General features: G+C 41.5%; 3 protein-coding genes across 4 annotated transcripts; all 3 read right to left on the reverse strand.

The window, feature by feature from the left end:
• Positions 1–820: 820 nt before the first annotated feature.
• hwa (huluwa) lies at positions 821–3523 on the reverse strand. 2 transcript variants are annotated; one of them, XM_071466099.1, is made up of 3 exons: positions 2789–3523; positions 1664–1859; positions 821–1078 (listed from the first exon to the last, which is right to left on the reverse strand). In XM_071466099.1, exons 1-3 carry the CDS (start codon positions 3365–3367, stop codon positions 912–914), a joined length of 942 nt encoding a protein of 313 aa, XP_071322200.1. In that variant the 5' UTR covers positions 3368–3523; the 3' UTR covers positions 821–911. The 2 variants fall into 2 exon arrangements, with proteins under 2 accessions (XP_071322200.1, XP_071322199.1); XM_071466098.1 differs by having other exon boundaries at positions 1664–1862; positions 2789–3522.
• Positions 3524–3961: 438 nt separating this feature from the next.
• Positions 3962–8226, reverse strand: LOC139611415 (dnaJ homolog subfamily B member 5). Its single transcript, XM_071466095.1, has 4 exons — positions 7702–8226; positions 6833–7091; positions 5893–6446; positions 3962–4876 (listed from the first exon to the last, which is right to left on the reverse strand). Exons 1-4 carry the CDS (start codon positions 7807–7809, stop codon positions 4643–4645), a joined length of 1155 nt encoding a protein of 384 aa, XP_071322196.1. The 5' UTR covers positions 7810–8226; the 3' UTR covers positions 3962–4642.
• A 5881-nt stretch (positions 8227–14107) lies between these two features.
• On the reverse strand, positions 14108–17407 carry LOC139611416 (urea transporter 2-like). Its single transcript, XM_071466097.1, is given in 7 exon segments — positions 14108–14572; positions 14683–14732; positions 14823–14957; positions 15209–15373; positions 15596–15798; positions 16892–17020; positions 17211–17407. Coding segments are annotated over 7 exon segments (1137 nt in total). The 3' UTR covers positions 14108–14314.

Consider the following 17407-nt stretch of genomic DNA (forward strand, 5'->3'; position numbering starts at 1 on the left):
ACTAGACCCAAATATGAGTTGCATACTTGGGCATGACTTAAAAAAGGCTAAGTAAATGTTTGAGGTCATTCTTGAAAAGCTCACAACTCAAACTGTTAGATTAATTGTGGACTTCTTGAAAGATTGCATTTTAGTAGCTAAGTCTTTATATTGTATTAATAAAAAGCTACCACTAAATGTTAAATTTGATTATCTCACAATGTAGCATAAGTCTACTCAGTATGTCGAGTTTATCCAAAACCCATCAAACACAAGCACCAACTGCACTACAGTGCCTCCTGCTGGTGAGGGGTAGCATTTGAAAACTGGTAATATCATCCCAAAATACATGTTTAATGGAATAGACGATTATGACTGTTTTAAATTGTGAAATGTTAGTTTGACCTCATGTTTAGTCCTTCATGTTTTGTGTGGACATACTGAATCCTGTGTGTAAATCTTATTCTCCTTGTGTGACAATACTTTTCTTTCCAGTTAATCAATAGGCGCTCTCTAAATTATTCTTTATTGGTCAGAGTGAATCAAAACATAAACAATAACAGTGACTGTAAATCTTAATGTGAATGTTCATGAAATCCAGAACTGGCTGAACAGCCCTGTAGTTACAAAACGGTGACAATAATTAGCATTAACATAAGTGAAAGGTGCACAGTAAACATTTCACAGTCATATAAAGTGAAGGTGCATAGTAAATATTTCACAATTTGAATAGCTTCAGTGGCAGAGTGCATTCATCATAAAAGAAGTAAATCAAACCAGTGTAAAGTCATAGTGATTATTAGTGAAACAATCTAAATACATCAAATCTGTCTGTCTTTCCAAAAAAAAAAAAAAAAAAGTAAATAAGTTATTTAAATACAATGAAATAAATAAGTAATAAAAATAAATAAGCCTTAAAACTACTGATTGTATCAAACCCAGTACTGTTTAGTGTGTATTGCAGGCCTGTGGTGTTTATGTTTGGGGACATTATTCTGTTTGACATAGCAGGGGTCATAATAATCCCACTCCAAAGCTGAAGCCAGCACACCGTTCGACAGACCGTCACTGTCTGCTGACAAAATCCGCAGGGAGACACCTGAAAAGACAGCACTTAAAAGTTGAATTGATGTATTTTCAAATGAAAAAAACATTTTGGCTGCCTGTATGGAAAAAATAATACCTTCAAGAAAATGATACCTAGTCTGCTACATAAGATCTGTTTTACAGATTATTCCAGTGCTATAACAAATTAAAAGTGCCTGTGACTACCCTTTTTATTTATCTACAAAAATCAGCCTCAAATTATTTACAGTAGTTTCACTCATCATTAAAAAATACTACTCAAATTCTTCAGATATAGAACTGATACAGTATTTTATAGGGCATGTAATTGACTGATAGGTCACAGTTAGTCAATCTTGGGTCTAAATTTCAATCAGTACTCCCACAGCTGTTTCCATTAAACCAGCAAATCTTCTCCCTGAAAGAGTGACTCCAGAAAGCAAGAAGATTTATATTCCTCCCTGGTGAGATTCTGTGCTCTCTCCCGTGAACCTTTCACTCAGGCAACCAAGATACAATCATACTGTACTCCAGTACTCTCTCTTTGATGCAGCAGTAACGTTGGTTATAAATGAGAGTCGTATTGATTCCAGTGCAGCTGAAGGAGACTGAAGTGTACCTGCACTTGCACCAAAGTCGCTGTCGAGTCCAGGACCCACTGCAGATGTGTTCAGGCAGGACGTCTCTGAAGGTGGGTTGGTATACTCACACTCCACATCTACTTTGTCAAACACATGCACTGCAACACCTGGGTTCACATCTGTCAGCATCGCATACGGGCTGTTCTGACAAATATAACCCACATGTTCTGTCTCCTGCTGTGAAGAAAGGAAAAAATGAAAATGAATGATGAGAGTTTTTACATTTGTTGCTCTGTGTGAGGTTTAAATCAAAACCAGCCAACTAACCAATCAACATTAGGGAACACAAAAATGTAAAATTCTTAAATCACAACCAAGAGACACTAGATATTAACATTTAAATACATTATGACTACAGTTACAGCAGTAACTTGAAATAATTCTATTATGTGTTGTGTCAATCAAAATATTTCAATATTTAAAATACCATCAAATTTAGAACATCAGTTTCACTGTGTAGCACAGCTGGATTACCAACCAGGCAAAGTGGGCAGCTGTCACAGGGGCCCCAGACCTCCATCCTCAAGGGGCCCTCAAATATCCCAACTTCCCTGTATGACAATAGGTTAGTGGTAATTTTAATAATTACATCTTTGCTTGGTTATTATGGGACACTGCAACACTGCAGCAAATATCAACAGACATAAAAAGGTTTAAAGGTGGGTCCTGCTTCTTGAGGCCCAGAGTCAAAATCATCCAAAAACATCTTCACTATTTTACCTAATTTTTTGCTAACATTGTGCATGTTTTAAGAACTTGCATTTAATTCCCACACGGAAAACCTTTTCCAGAGGAAGAGTAAAAGAAGGTTAATTGGGGGCCCTGCAGCTCATTTATGCCCTTGGGTCCCCAAACAGGTTTTTCCAGCCATGCTGCAGCCTATAGATTATTACTGGGATTTGAACCTGTTTGCACTGGCATCACTGGGCTTAAGTATTGTAAAAATCTGAATATTTTTAGTAACACAAGAAAACATGTATGTTTAGACTCCAGCATAAGATGAAGTCTCGAAAGGATATTCACCGATTAGCCAATCTCCACTGTGAAAGAAGAACTTCAGAATGGCCTTTCAGGCCTGATTCATGTGGTTATTGATCACTCACCATGGGAGAGTTTGGTGGAACAAGGTTCACTCTGGTTTCAGCCTCTGAGTCACTGGACTGCGGTAAAAGTGGTGCACTTCTACACCAGCCCGCCTTGCTGATGCTGTGTGTCCGTGAGCCGGAGGGCAGGTCGAGCCTTGGGGTGAAACCGGCTGCAGAGGAAGTGGCCCGGATGGTGCTCGGCGCCCTCAGGGACCCTGAGCCGGTGGCACCATCTGGCCTTAAGAGCCGGATCCTGTGATCCCCCCCGGCCCTCTCCCCGGACGAAGCCCTGGAAGAAGTGACAGGATGCGGCAGGACAGGCTCCGACACAGACATGTACGCCCTCCTCCCGTCCTGCAGAGAGGGGACTCTTGTGATTCTCTGCAGGGTGGACTGCAAAAGCATCTCCTCTGCGTCCTCTCGCTTCTGTCTGTTGTTGCTCTTTGACAGGATCAGGAACTTGTAGCCCAGGAAGAGGCAGTTCAGCAGAAGCAGAATGACCACGCAGGGAATGAGCAGAAGGACGACTAAAGTCAGATTTGTCACTGGGTAACCTTCTGTCAGATTTGAAGGTGTGGTCTGACTTATTTGCGACATTTCATTCCAGAGGATTTGAAAGGTGAATTTTAGAGAACTGCTGGTCTCAGCTGAGATTTCACGTTGTCTCTGAATGCACAGCTGGTCGGATGGTTTAATCAATGTGGACTACTTTGAGTTTTTTTGTATCTGACAACAACATGCCAGCCGGTTTCTCAAATGCATACAGTCTCCAAATGAGACTGTTGACTTTGATCGCCCTCGTCTTGGTCATTGCGGACTAATACTCTGCGTTATCAAAGCAAAGGCTCGATCTGAGACGACTGGGCAACTCGCACCCAAGCTGCCAGACACATAAATTACGCGTCAACAGGTGTGTCTCATTATTTGCAGGGTGTCCAACCAATCACCGCTAGATGGCAGCAGGTCCAGTCTCCTGCATCACTGCATCTGAGGGCTCTGCAGTGATCTGGAAGATCTTTATGCTCTCAATTGGGATTCATTCATTCATTTATTCATTTATTCATTTATTCATTTATTTATTTATTTATTTAATGAACAGCAATGTCTGATAGTTGGTCGAGGACTTTTGTAGTCCACTTATTGTCTTGCAAAATGTATGTTTATCACAAAATAACAGTGGAAAAATAGAAGTTAAATTATTGTTTTTATTTATTTTTCATGCTTCCAAACATGTCTATATCAGGTAATAATACATCAGCAGCTGGCTCATTGCAGAATATATACAAACATTTCAAATAATTCAATAGAACATTTGACAGATGAATCTCTCTTAGAGACAATGTTTTTGCATTTTGTACACAAAGTAGATCTTTGTACACAAGTACATGTTGCTATTGTAATAAATCAATGCAAAAGATCAGTCATATGAACACCATATAACTATAATAAAGTTGTTGTTTTTTTCTTCACATTTCTACTACTCAGATTTAAGTAAGTCTCTACAGACTTGAATAGCACACTGATATCCTGCTATAGGTTTGCAAGTATAACAGTACAGATAACCTTTTCATTCAAGAGAAAGGCTATTGAGTCAATAGACGCCCTCAGATACCAAAGACCCTGTTCATCAGTTCTGAACTCACTGCTCATGTGGCATCGGTGCATCGCGCCTAATACCTGCAGAAAGTCATGTCCTCACAAAGTCCTGTCTAAACTAGAGCTCACTTCAGCACTGCTTGCCATTTCCAAACACAATAAGAGGTTGTGATTGGTTGTGATAATTAGCACCTTGGGCAAGGCTGTGTTTGTGAATTGATAACAACATACACTCATGGTGGAGCTGTGTCAATCCTGTGATTCAAAGGGAGCAGGCTAGCACTGGGCCAGGCTGTGCTTGATGATCTCGCGGGACTGTGGTGGGATCCTGTCGGGGAAGAGCACCTGGAACTCCACCACCAAGTCGCCTCTCTGGGACGGACTCTTGGGCAGGGGCAGACCTTCACCCCTCAGCCGCCGGACAGCACCAGGTTTAATTACATCACTGCATGGTAGAGGCATCATCCGGCTGTCGAGTGTGGGGACGTTGACTGTGCAGCCACAGAGAGCCTGGAGACAAAAAAAAAAAAAAGGAACAGGAAGTTAGTCCTGTAGACCTGTTATATTTAGAACAAGTTTCATAATGCTTTGCCCCGTTATGACTGGAATGAAGCTCATAAGAAAAATCAATTAAATGCCTGATCCTTAAAAGTGTCATGTTACACAACAGATAAATATGGAGCGTCTGTCTTCCTAAAAGCACAATGATTTTCAGTTATGCAACGAACTGGTGTTACAGATGTTATAATCGCTGTTCTATTTACTGGCTGTGTGTGGGAGTTAAGTGCTTTAGTGACTGAAGGGAAGCATAGGAAGATGGAGGAGCTCTTTGAAATGCCAGTCTCTGTGACTGCTACCCTGCTAATCTGTGTGTGGGTTGGTAGAAGTGAGAGCCAGAGATAGAGCGAGCCAAAAAAAAAAAAAAAAAAAAAAAATGCCTCCCTGCCTGCCTTGTACAGGCAGAGGAGTCTGCAGCACACATAGTAGTTGAGAAGGAGAGTGAAGTGCCATTCGTGGGGGCAGTCAGTGCTGAGGCTAAATTTAGCTCCTGCTTTCTCTCTCACTCTACAGGGGCTGATGAGGTAACGGAGGCGTTGGCAGGCTACTGCTGCTGTTCTGTTAGTGGGGGTCTGTCAGCCTATTGTAAGCTGGGGGCTCAGATGCCCATAAGAGAACACTGTGTTCTGTCTTCAGACTTAAATCAAATATATAACCCTTCCTGCATTTGGCAGAGATCGTGCCTTCTGCCTTACATCTTATCGATGCCTTTCAGTAATTGATTTTCTTTGGTATTCCAGAAAACGCATTATTCAATGGTTATATAAAGACAAGAAGTGGTTGACACACTTCAGCCTTTCTCTGAGTAGGTGTTAAGCGTTTGGCAAAATTACATAGTATATCTACCTATACATCAGTCATATGTTACATAATCTATCATTCATTTAGTCAGGAGTGTTGGCCTCTGTGGGAGTCAAACTCTTAACCATGATAAACCTTTAAGCCTGATATAAATGCAGCAAACCCACCTCTTTGAGGGTGATCTTGGCCGTGTAGACGATGTTGGAGCCCTCTCTCTTGTACTGAGGATGCTCCTTGTCCCTGAGAATGAAGGTGATGTCTGCAGGGGTGTTGTTGGGCGTCTCATCTCCCTCCCTGGGGAAGGTGATCTTGGTCCCCGCTTTCCAGCCTTTCTTCACCACAACATTTAGCACCTTTTCTTCAGATCGCACGCTGCGGCCGTCTGGGTTGAGCCGGCTGCGGGTGATCTTCACGTGCTTGGTGCAGCCCTGCATCACGTCCTCTAGGGTCACCAGCAGGTCGTGCACGACCGCCTCGCCCTGCAGGCGCCGCTGGCCTCTTCGCAGCCCGCCCTCGTAGCCAGCGAACCCGCCTACGTGGCTGAAGGTGAACCGTCTGAAAGGATTGAAGAGGTCATCTTCACCGTCTAAGTCACTGCCAAAGAAGATGTCGAAGTGGTCGGACCCATGGAAGAAGGAGGAGAAGGTGGCATGGGGGTCACTGTGGAAATTATTGCGGAAGACATTGGCTTGGCCTGCCAATGACATTCCATTTTTAAGGCCTAAAAACACAGAGAAAACACAAAGAGTTCAGTGAAATTTCTGCACATTTATCAAATGCTTCTTTCATATTCTAATACTGCTGCTTCTTTCATGCAAATTTTGCCTTTACTAAACATCAGCTATTCAGGAATTTTCAGGAAAACTCTTTCATTGCTCCCTGAATAATTTATCATCAGCACAGCTGTCTATGCTGCACATGTTTGGCTGGTTTAATAAGGGTGAGGGTGTTTTAATCACGATCCTCCCACTGCACATCAGTATTTAGACTTGATGAAGACATGAACAGTTAGTGCAGCAGTCTATGCCACACCAATTAGCCAGATGGCAGCTACTCTTTAAACTATTTAATTCATGTAAATGAGAACATAATCTCCCTCACTCTCACCTTCCTCTCCAAACTGGTCATATATGCTTCTCTTCTTGGGGTCAGTCAGGATCTCGTAGGCCTCTGCGATCTCTTTGAACCTGTCCTCTGCATCAGCATCGCTGTTCTTGTCTGGGTGGAATTTGAGAGCCATCTTCCTGTAGGCCTTCTTGATCTCATCTTCATTGGATTCAGGGGAGACACCCAGGATTTTGTAGAAGTCCTTGCCTGTGGGTTTGATGGACAGGCAGGGCGTGTCCTGCTCAGACTTGGTGCTTTCCTGTGGAAAAAAGAACATCCATATGCATTGGACCATTCATAAAACCTGATCAAAGAATTCTCTCTTTTTTTTTGCAAGTCTTGAAATCTCAAATTGGCAATGATGCACGGTCTGTCAGACACTTTGAAGGACTAAACAACTCATAATCATGAAAATTAAAATATTCATTCTAGAATACAGCACAGAATGACTGAGCATCCTCTACACCAGCTGATGTACAGCATCTATAAATATGCAGTGAGATCAGCCCTGCAGCAAAGACACTCTCTGGGAAAACACCACCTTATCTCTGTGCTGCTGTGCAACTGCACATCCATGAATTTTACAGGCTGATGCACAACACAACGTGAGAGAAGGGGGGAAGTCAAATGAGGGGCAAAAGACTTCTCCCCCAACGACCGAGATTCTCTGCAGCGATTGGCTGAGCGGGAATCAGCGACTCTTGCATTTGAATGAACTCACGGCAACAGACACAAGGTAGTGATGTTTAAATGGAGACAGGTGCCGGTAGATCAGCGAATTAACTTACATAATATGCCTTGTATGAAACTTCAGCAGTGTATTCAACTTGCTGTAATTTAAGTAGTTTAACAGAAAAAAATGTACTTACCGCTGATGACGATGAGCCTGAGCTGTCGCCTCTGTGCATAACTCGCACTTTGCACTTGACATTGACATTTTTGTGCTTCATACCGAACTGTGTCCAGATGAGAACCATGATGCTCAGTTAGGAAGTTTTCTTTCTTAGTTTTCTAGTGGGGCTACGTGTCGCTGTCCGGTCGCGCTGGTGCTGAAATCCCTCCGCTCTTGTCCTGTGCTGCTGCTCTGCTCCTCTCCTCTCCTCGGCTCTCTGTTAAATACCGCCGCGGCAGCTCCTTTACTATACACGCACCCACCCACGCAGCGTGACCGAGCTTTCCCCGGATCCGCCCATTTCTTCATGCGCGGCAGGGGATGCCGGTGTCCTCAGATTGCTCGGTGCGAGGCCATTGGCGCTCCGGCGATGATCACACGGATGTTGCAGCCTCCTTCTCCATCTCAAGACTTGCTTCCGGAGTTCTTGAAGGCAGAGCCAAGCAGACAGTCACGACACAGAACAGAGAGTACTTTTTTTTTTTCTCTTTCCACAGACAGAACAGAACAGAACAACCAGACATACAAATTAAAAAAAAAAAAAAACAAAACTCTGCTGCTGCCCAGACAACATCCAGACAGTCTGTCCTGTCTGCTCGCTGATGGAGCCCCTGTCCTCAAGTGACTGTTTATGGACATTTGAGCATCAGCTTTAAAGATGAAGCCCATTTAAATTCGCTGTGGGTGGATAATGCATCGAAGTGAACAACCTGTTTCTTATCATAGGCATTTTAAGTAGCCTCTAACACTGCGGTGATACCTGTGAAGCAGGTTAAATTATATGAATTATATATATAAAGTATTTACATATAGAGGGGTAACATGAACACCTATGCAGTCTAAGGCATTACAATGAAAAAGCAGTGGTAGAAGAACTCACATCCTTTACTTAAGTAAAATTATCAATATATTAATGTAAAAATACTCAATAGGATAATTAACAGATGTGATATGTAATATCCTTTTAAATAAGACCAAAAAGGAGAAGGCTGAAGCCAAAGTTTATTATGCCCTTCGACATTCAAGTACTTCATTATGTTCCTCATGTCATATTCAAAGTAAATGAATAAATAAATAACTGAAAACAAGCAAATTAACAAACAGACCACAATAATGCCATTTCATAAAGACGAAAACATGTTAGACCATATTCTTGTACTTTTTGAATACATTATTATTTCTTTCTTTCTAACAGTGGGGGAAAAAAATAAAAAAATAAATTAAAAAAAAACAAACAAAAACAAAGCAAAATTCTGCAGCACAAATTTGTATTCATTTTTTGTACTTTTCTCTAATCTTAGCTTCAATGATGATGAAACCATCTGAGAAGTTTAGAGGACAAATCACTCTTTGTTTGAACTTAGCACCACTTATTACATCTATAAGGTTATAATCTTACTAACTCTATAAATGTAGAGGAGTAGAAGTATGAAGTGGTATATAATGGAAATACTCAACAAGTTTTGTAGCTGTTCTGTGATTTTGTGTTGTATTGGATTGCATTATATCCTATCCCCAAGGCCCCATACATACAGAGTTGAGGGTTGTGGAGAAAGAAAATGTGCACCTAGAAATTCACCACCACAAATAACAGCCTTAAAAGTTTCCATTGAGCACCACTTTAAATGTGTCCAGGTTTATCTCCTGTAGCTGAAATTAACTTGGACCCAAAACAATTCTGTTAATGGAGCTGCACTGAAAAGGTCAGTACGCTTCAAAGAGGCAGTATCTACTGAATGGTTCTTGTTTCATTTAGACTGTGCAGGTGTTCATATAATTGCATCCACCCCCATAGTTCTGCATAGCAATAATGTGCAATACAGACAATGAATGCAAACCAATGCAAATGAGGCACTTAATAACCTACAGCAAACAGCTGTGGAAGGAGAGGGCGGCAAGTTATGTAAGTGATTGTGCTAAAAACCTTGCCTTGTTTTGTTCACCTACAGACAGGTGATAAATGAAACTTATATTTTGACTATTTTTAGAAAGCAAAACCACCCCCTTATAATAACTCAACCTGGTTTTCAAGTTTAACGTGTTACTGGAACAATCATTTTTACATAGTCCAAATTGAACATTATAGGGTGGAATTAGCAATTACCCTGCTGGTACAGTTTTCCACTAGTCTCTATTTTAGAGTTACTAAGTGAACAGTTATTACCTTTGTTACTGAATAAGTGAACAGAGCACAGGCCTCGCTGTAATATTTTTGCTTCATCCATTGGTAGAACAAGTTGGATTGCGCTAAACATTATATCATAGGTTAACTCTATATCATACATTTAACTTTAATAGAGTAGCAACAATTACTTGACTAAGATTAATTGGCAGCTGTTTTTATACTCAAATTATTGTTTTAGTCATTTTTAAGAAAAAATGCAAATCATTTTCTGGTTCCAGCTTTTAAAATGTGAATATCTTTAGGTTTTTGTCTGGCAAAACAAGACACTTTAAGATGTCACATAGGGATGTGGGAAATTCAGAGTGAAAGTAATTGTTAGATAGAGGCCTTAACCACAGTTTAATTATGCTGGTTATGATGGAAAGTCAAGTGAAGACATCTGCTGGCTAATGAAACAATGGTGCACTATCCAGAGGGATAATGTTCAGTTTCTCTGTCCCATACAGCCTACGCTCTGTCAACTGCTTCTCAGCACTGACAGTATGGTTCCGCCAGTACAGCTCAGTATAATTTTGTTAGACTGTTTTCCTCCCTATAAAAATGGACATAACCAATCAGACAAACCTCAGTTCAACATAAATATCCTCCCCTTTTCTTACCCCAACCCCCTCCTTAATAACCTCTGTGCAGTCCCTAACCAATACAATACTTTGTAAAGATAAAAGAAGTGAGTGGAAAAATCTGTTTATGATGGCTGATGTAATGTTTAAATATCTCACAAACCCACATCCTCTTGTTGATTTAAAAGTCATCACTACAGGAAGGCCACTCTTTTGATGAAATGCTGCTAGTCATCTGCTTGAATGCCACTTTCACCCCCATTGATAAAGAGTCACTATTTCTATTTAGAGATCATACTACACATACTACAGGATTACGGCAGAGATCCGACTGTGCAGCCGGCAGTGCAGCCATGGATATGGAAATCAGTGTCTCAGGGAGCGTACATACATGGCAATGCTTCCTCTGCTGTGATGCTTCATACATCCAATGGGGATGGAGTTTCCTGGGGATTCTCCTGTCGTCTTACAGGAACCGGCAGACATATTTGGTTTGCACATGATGAGCCAGGAGCGTCATGCACCAGATAGCAAGCTCTTACTTACTATTCACAGATTGCACAGGATAGAGTGAATCAGAACAGCCTCTTTCACAACATTCATTCGTCCTGCCCACGGGAACAGTCTGACTGTGTGTTTAGCCTGTTTATCACACATTCACACACTGTCTCATAGAAACACATACAGCGTTGCCTGTCAGTCTCAGATATAATAATGCTAATTAAAGCACCAAGCTGTACTGGCATTGTTATTGTTAGGCATCGAGAAGGTGGACAGCTCACATGCAGCCTGGTGTTCTTATGGTGTTTACTGTTCTCACATGTTCAGTGCCTGCAATAAAAGAGCCACTCTCCCTGCTCTTGTTTGTGTCTCCTGTTTTCAATAGCATGCCACATATCTGTGTTATCTTTCTTTGTAATAAAGTACATGTTATTTACAACTTAAAATAAGATGGAGCACTGGTCAACTACTCCCTTTTGTTTGCTTTAATATATTGTCAGTCATAGTGTTAGTTTATACAATCCAGCACATACTATGTCAAAATAATACAACAGCTTTTTCAAACATTATCCAGAGGAGTTGTCAATACATTACAGTTAACCAGTACATGCAGGCTCCTCTGAATGACATACATACTGTACATATCTAATCTATAATAATAGATAATAATAATAATAATTCTAGGAATAATGAGGTCATGAGTTAAAGTCCCCTCAAGCAGACCCCCTACCCCTTGTTTAAATGTGTGGCTTATAGCCAACTTAGCAGGTTGGCTCTTGGGATGACAGTGTCATGCAGTTGGTTGGTTGGATGGGTGCCATGTTCCACCACTAAAATATCACAATTACAACTGGATGGATAGTCATGAAATGTGGTACACAAAAATTTTGGTTTCTCTAGAAATTTTGGATTGATTGAGCCATGAAATTGGGGATTGAGGTTTATTTAGCCCTTGAGATGACTTGCTATAATTTAAGCGATTGTCTGAATCTTCCTCTAGCACCATCTTCAGGTCAAAAATACATTTTGTTCAGTTGATGACCAAACATATATAAACAAACCAAAGATCATATATTCTCTTCAGCCTTAGCGTTACCTTGTGTCTAGTGCAAATTAGCAAATTTTTAGCTTTCTAACACTAAGATGGTAAACACTATATCTGCTAAACATTTGTATGTTAGTATTGTCATTGTGAGCATGTTGCCATGCTAGCATTAGCATTTAGCTCAAAGCACCACTGAGAGTAAGTGCAGCATGACTCTTAGTTTTGTTTATGTTTTATTTATGTAGTTAACTGTTCAGTTTTATTTTCTGTAATGTCCCAACACGAAGATCTTAATGTTGTTTCAAAATTCACTCCACACTGTGTATCATTCTGGTGGAGATACTAGGAGATACTACATCCTTTATGTATGTATGTATGTTGGCCTAAAACTAGTCAACATTTCTGAGTTCAAAGCTATTGGAATTATCCAAGTAAATATCCACTGAAGGCGACAAGGGGGCAGGCTAACATGGTTTTGCATCAGAAGCTCTAGGCTACACTATACAATGAATTACAGGGTGCTCCTGTGACTAAATCACTGGTCAAGATGCTTGTTTGAATCTCAAACCCCTAAATTCCCCACAAAAATACAGAGGACATAACTTCATTGTCCTCGTTGGTAGCTGATCACACATGTCGACAACAGAGCTACCACTCTTGTTCTTGTCCCCCTGCTGCTGTCTTATCTTCCTTCTGTTGATCCTGAGCCACAGCTCTGCAATACTTTGGCCCACATTGTTATATGAAACTTGCTATTCTTAACTGACAGACAAAGGGGGTAGACAATAAACAGTCAGTACAGAGGCACAAGCACACGCTTTATTCTCTGCATTTCTGCAAGTGTAGGTGAGGTTTTATCCCTCACAGGTTCAGCCCTGTCTCCCTCCCCTCTGCTATGTTTAGCGGGAGCAGTAGGTGCTGCCTGCAGGGGACTTAGAAGGTGAATCACACTGAGATGAGCACACAGCACTGGCACAGGGGAGGTGACACCAACCTCATCTCACATCATCCCACTCCCAACACTTATCCGTGTCCTTCAAAGGTCGCTGGATGAATCAACATTGTGTAAAAGGCCAGAGAATAAATCCACTGACTGAGGTCACTTTTACCTACAGGCTTCAGTAAATTAGAAGATATACAACACTGAGGAAAGTTGACCTTTAGTATATCAAATAGAGAACTGCATTAGACACTCAAGAAAAAAAAAAGTCATAACAAGTCATATTTTATCACCAGGCAAGAAAATGAGACGTTCTCATTTTCAACTTGCTCCCATTCCCTCGTCTGGCACCTTCTCCCCCAATGTACCGCAGCTCCCACACATGTCTGGGAGTGTGACTGTCTCTTATGTGCCGCACTGGCTAGACTAAAGCCATGTGTCTTGGTGGATCAGATACACAGAGAGGCAGATGGCAATAAGACACGAATAAATATATACTTATAAATGTAAATAGAACTGCAGACCCAGACAGACCCAGACAGAGTTATGTGTGTTTTATCAGCTGGCATCTCGGTAGCTTCTTTTCACAGAGCTCACAATCTCCTTGCTTGATGGAAAAGGAGAAAGGCTGTTCTCAAAAGAGGACACATGAGGACACATAGCACCAGAAGAGAGAATGAGAGGAAAGGTAGATAAGCACAAAAGGCTTGATAAGAAACATGTTAAAATTGTGGGAGAGGCAGAGCAAGAAACCAAAAGAGATGCAAAGAGAAACGATAAGCGAGAGGAGTGGGACAGATTGGAATACAGGAGGCAGAGATGGATTATGGCTGGCAGAGAAGAGGGTGTTTTAGCTGGGGGAGCACTTTATGAAATCTCCCCCACAGCTCACTGTCTGCACTGATGAAATGCTCTGCTGCATTTTGAGCCATCCCCAAGCTAACCACTAAAACTGTGAAAGGACAACCTCAATCTTTGCATTGTAGCTGCTGGAAATGAATAAACCCACCAGACTGGCTTTGGCTGCACAGTGAAAGATTTACCGAAATATGTACTGTTGCTAACAAAGGTAGTAAAAACGCCATTCCTCTATCTGCTCAGTGCTTTCCCTCAGCGTTATTGGATTTACTGCACATGCACAGCAGCCCCATCTTTCCTTGGAAAGTGCTGCCCTCTGCTGTGTAGAAAAGATGTACTGCAGAAAAAAATATTTGCTATGTAGAAAACATTTCTCTGTAAAATGTCAGCCATTTTATACAACAAATATTGTCATGTAAGAGAGGAAATGCTAAAACTGTATAACACCCATATTATTCCTACAATTAAACTTGTATAGAGGTAAAAGAGCAACTCCTTTAATCAAACAAATTCACCGCAGCCCCTCTCCTCTACCAACTGGACACCATTCTCCCTCAGTGGGGCCTCTTCTTGGCTGCTGCTCTGCTGACTGTGCTGAGCTTCCTCTGAAGCCTTCAATTGTCTCTGGTAGCTCCGATTTTCCTCTGGGTAGGAGACCACAGACAGAGGCAGTCTGCAGATGGCCGGGATCTCAGAGGAAATGAGGAGGAAGATGAGAGTCGACAGGCAGAAAGGCCACGTGCAGGCCGGTAATGCAAGCTGAAAGGGGATGCCACAGGAGAGCAGAGCGTGACACATGATATGAGAGACATCTGGGTGTTCGAATGATGTTCGCAGAGTTTGACTTGGGGAGAAAGTTTCTTACTTACCACAGACATAATTTTTGAGCATGCTGAAGTCATGTATGCACAGAAAAGTGCTGGAAAGAAACACAATTTCACATTTTAAAGAGACTTATTTTTTTGTGCACCATGTTAACTGAAGATACCAATCATGCTGTCAATCCTACCACATATTAGAGCCAGTATATGGGTTTCCCATGTTAAAACATAGAAGACCCCTCCAACAGCAATACAGGATAGAGCACTGTTATATCCCCACAGGCCTGAGTAAATGTCCCTGTGAGGAGCTGCCAGAGCAAATCCTACACCACACATCAGAGGAGGAGAGGACAATATTACCCATGAAACGTATTACTAAATAGAAAACAACTGCACAAATTTGATAATTGAGTCAACACACACAGGATACAAAGCATTCTTTGAAAAAAAACCAAAAAAACATTTCACGGTTCATTCACCATAATGCCACGGTGCCCTTTGAAGAGCCAAAGCTCCCGTTGTAGCCTCAGCAGACAATATGCATATTTCTATGCAAATGGGAGAGTCTTTTTACCAGACAACATGCCAGCAGCAGAGCCCAACATGGCATGAAAACAGATAGTTGGCGAGGACAGCAGCAGGGCCAGAAGGATGAGACCTCCTGTCCAAGGACTGTCGCAGCCGTACACCTGGCCAACACCAACTGGCACCGACAGGAATAGCTGCAAACGGCAAGCCCCTGTTTACTTACATGTTAAACGATCAGAACATTTTGTTCACTGAAATGTGGAAAATGGACACTATAATAATTTGGATTGTGAGTTTAGTTTCAAAGAGCTAGTGGACTTATATGATTAAACCTGAGAGATACTGAGTCTTTCGATGGATTCATTAAGGGGGTGCAGATGGTTATTTGGCTGGATATCCGCCTGAAATGAGAGGAAAAGAAGGTTTCATTTACATGTTAGTTGTGTGTGTGTGTGTTTGTGTGTGTGTGTGTACATCCTTGTGTGTGAAGCAGGGCCGTGCTATACCTCTGGAAAGTAGGGGTGATTGGCTCCTGTAGCTGCAATGTGTAGACACACCAAAATATTAAAGGGCAGGGTGAATATTGGGAGGTCCCATCTGCTGGCAACAGAGGACAAGGCACTGGAGACCACTGGGCTATGAACAGAGGCAGGGAGGTGCATTACTGATTGGGCGGACAAAGTTAACCATAACAGGTTCACAGTATAATCCCGCCTTGGCTGTTTATTTTTACCTTAAGGATCCGCTGCACAAAATGTAATATAAGTGCATACACTGAATTTCTATTTATGACACTCTATTTATGAAATAAAAGTACATATGTAAAACTTATATATGAAACCAATTAGAAACAATTTATGTATTGCCCATACAAATATACCTATGTTTATGTATGTATGCTAGACATATATTACAATAATATAATAGGGTCCAAAAGTATGACTCCACTTTTCCCAGAGTGGGAAGAGACATGTTTAAAATGAATGAGAAATTCATATGAAAAACATATAGAAACATATAGAAGATAGTTTAAATATATATCATTAACATATATGGTTGCAACTCTTGATATAGGGACATACAGTATAAGTCATATATTATGTTTCTGTATGGGGACAGAGCTCTATATAAGAATTTGTATGGTAGCACAGTATCTCCTCTTTCTACTTACAATTTACATTTTATTTTGCAACAATTTAATTCTAAACTCCCCCTCAACCAAACAGCAGCTGTCCTGAGCTGGTGTTATTATATAAGAGAGGAAGGTAACGTCAGCATCTCTGCCTCTGCCCTGCTCTGTATTTGATTAGGGGAAGTTTACTCTGAAACAACTGCAGCCAAACTTGTTCATCCAAATATTACGTTTGCCAGATACATCAGTTAGTCCACATCCTCAAGCCCTTTTCACTGCATGGTCAGATGGCCCACAGTGGAAAATCATGCGAAACAACATCCAACTGCACAATCCAGAAAATGTTCTAAGGTTTATAAGACCAGTAAGTATTCAGAAAAAAATATCATTAGATAAACAGAAAAGCAATATAATGAACAGAGAGTGGCAGCAGCAGCAGTCAGGCAAGCAGAGACACATTTACCTTGGTTGAGTTTGAATATGGCTCCTGGTCCTCACTGCATGCTGTTGCCTTTGTTTCTTCTGTTTTCACTCTATGTGACTGCCAAGTGTGTGCAATCAAATGAATAATAATAATCTTTGGACGAGAAGGCTTACCACAACATGGACATGAACGCATTTGGCAGTAAAAGCCACCAGTACCAGCTTCCTTTGGCAGAAATAGCAGCCATCACTATGCCGACCAAGGCTCCATTGTAGCCATATAAACCCGCTGAAATGGCCTCCCTGAGGTGAACGTGACAGAAGTACCCGACGTGAGCGCAACACACAGTTAAATGAGAAACAAACTGTGAAAATAGCACAGTGTGCAAGCTTAAGAAAGCGCAGCCTCAGGGAATATAAGTGAAAGAGGCAGCGATAATGGTTTCATGCTAGGAGGATGAAGTCATATAAGGATAGGGGGATGTCATCTGACCTGTTTTGTCCCAGCAAGATGGCAGACACAGTAGAGACGAGGGTGCCCAGCAGACCATTCAGAGCCCACCAGGGGTTCTGCAGGAAGAGGCCGACCGTGATGAGAAGCCCACTGAGAGGGTTATTGACAAACATGACCTGGGCCACCCCTCGGAAACTCCAGTCCAGCAGCTGGATTACCAGAACCTGTCCTGTCAT

This window comes from Trachinotus anak, unplaced genomic scaffold (genome assembly GCF_046630095.1).
Source record: "Trachinotus anak isolate AG129_WGS33_773 ecotype Australia unplaced genomic scaffold, CSIRO_AGI_Tana_v1 ptg000028l, whole genome shotgun sequence".
In the NCBI taxonomy this organism is placed as follows: Eukaryota; Metazoa; Chordata; class Actinopteri; order Carangiformes; family Carangidae; genus Trachinotus; species Trachinotus anak.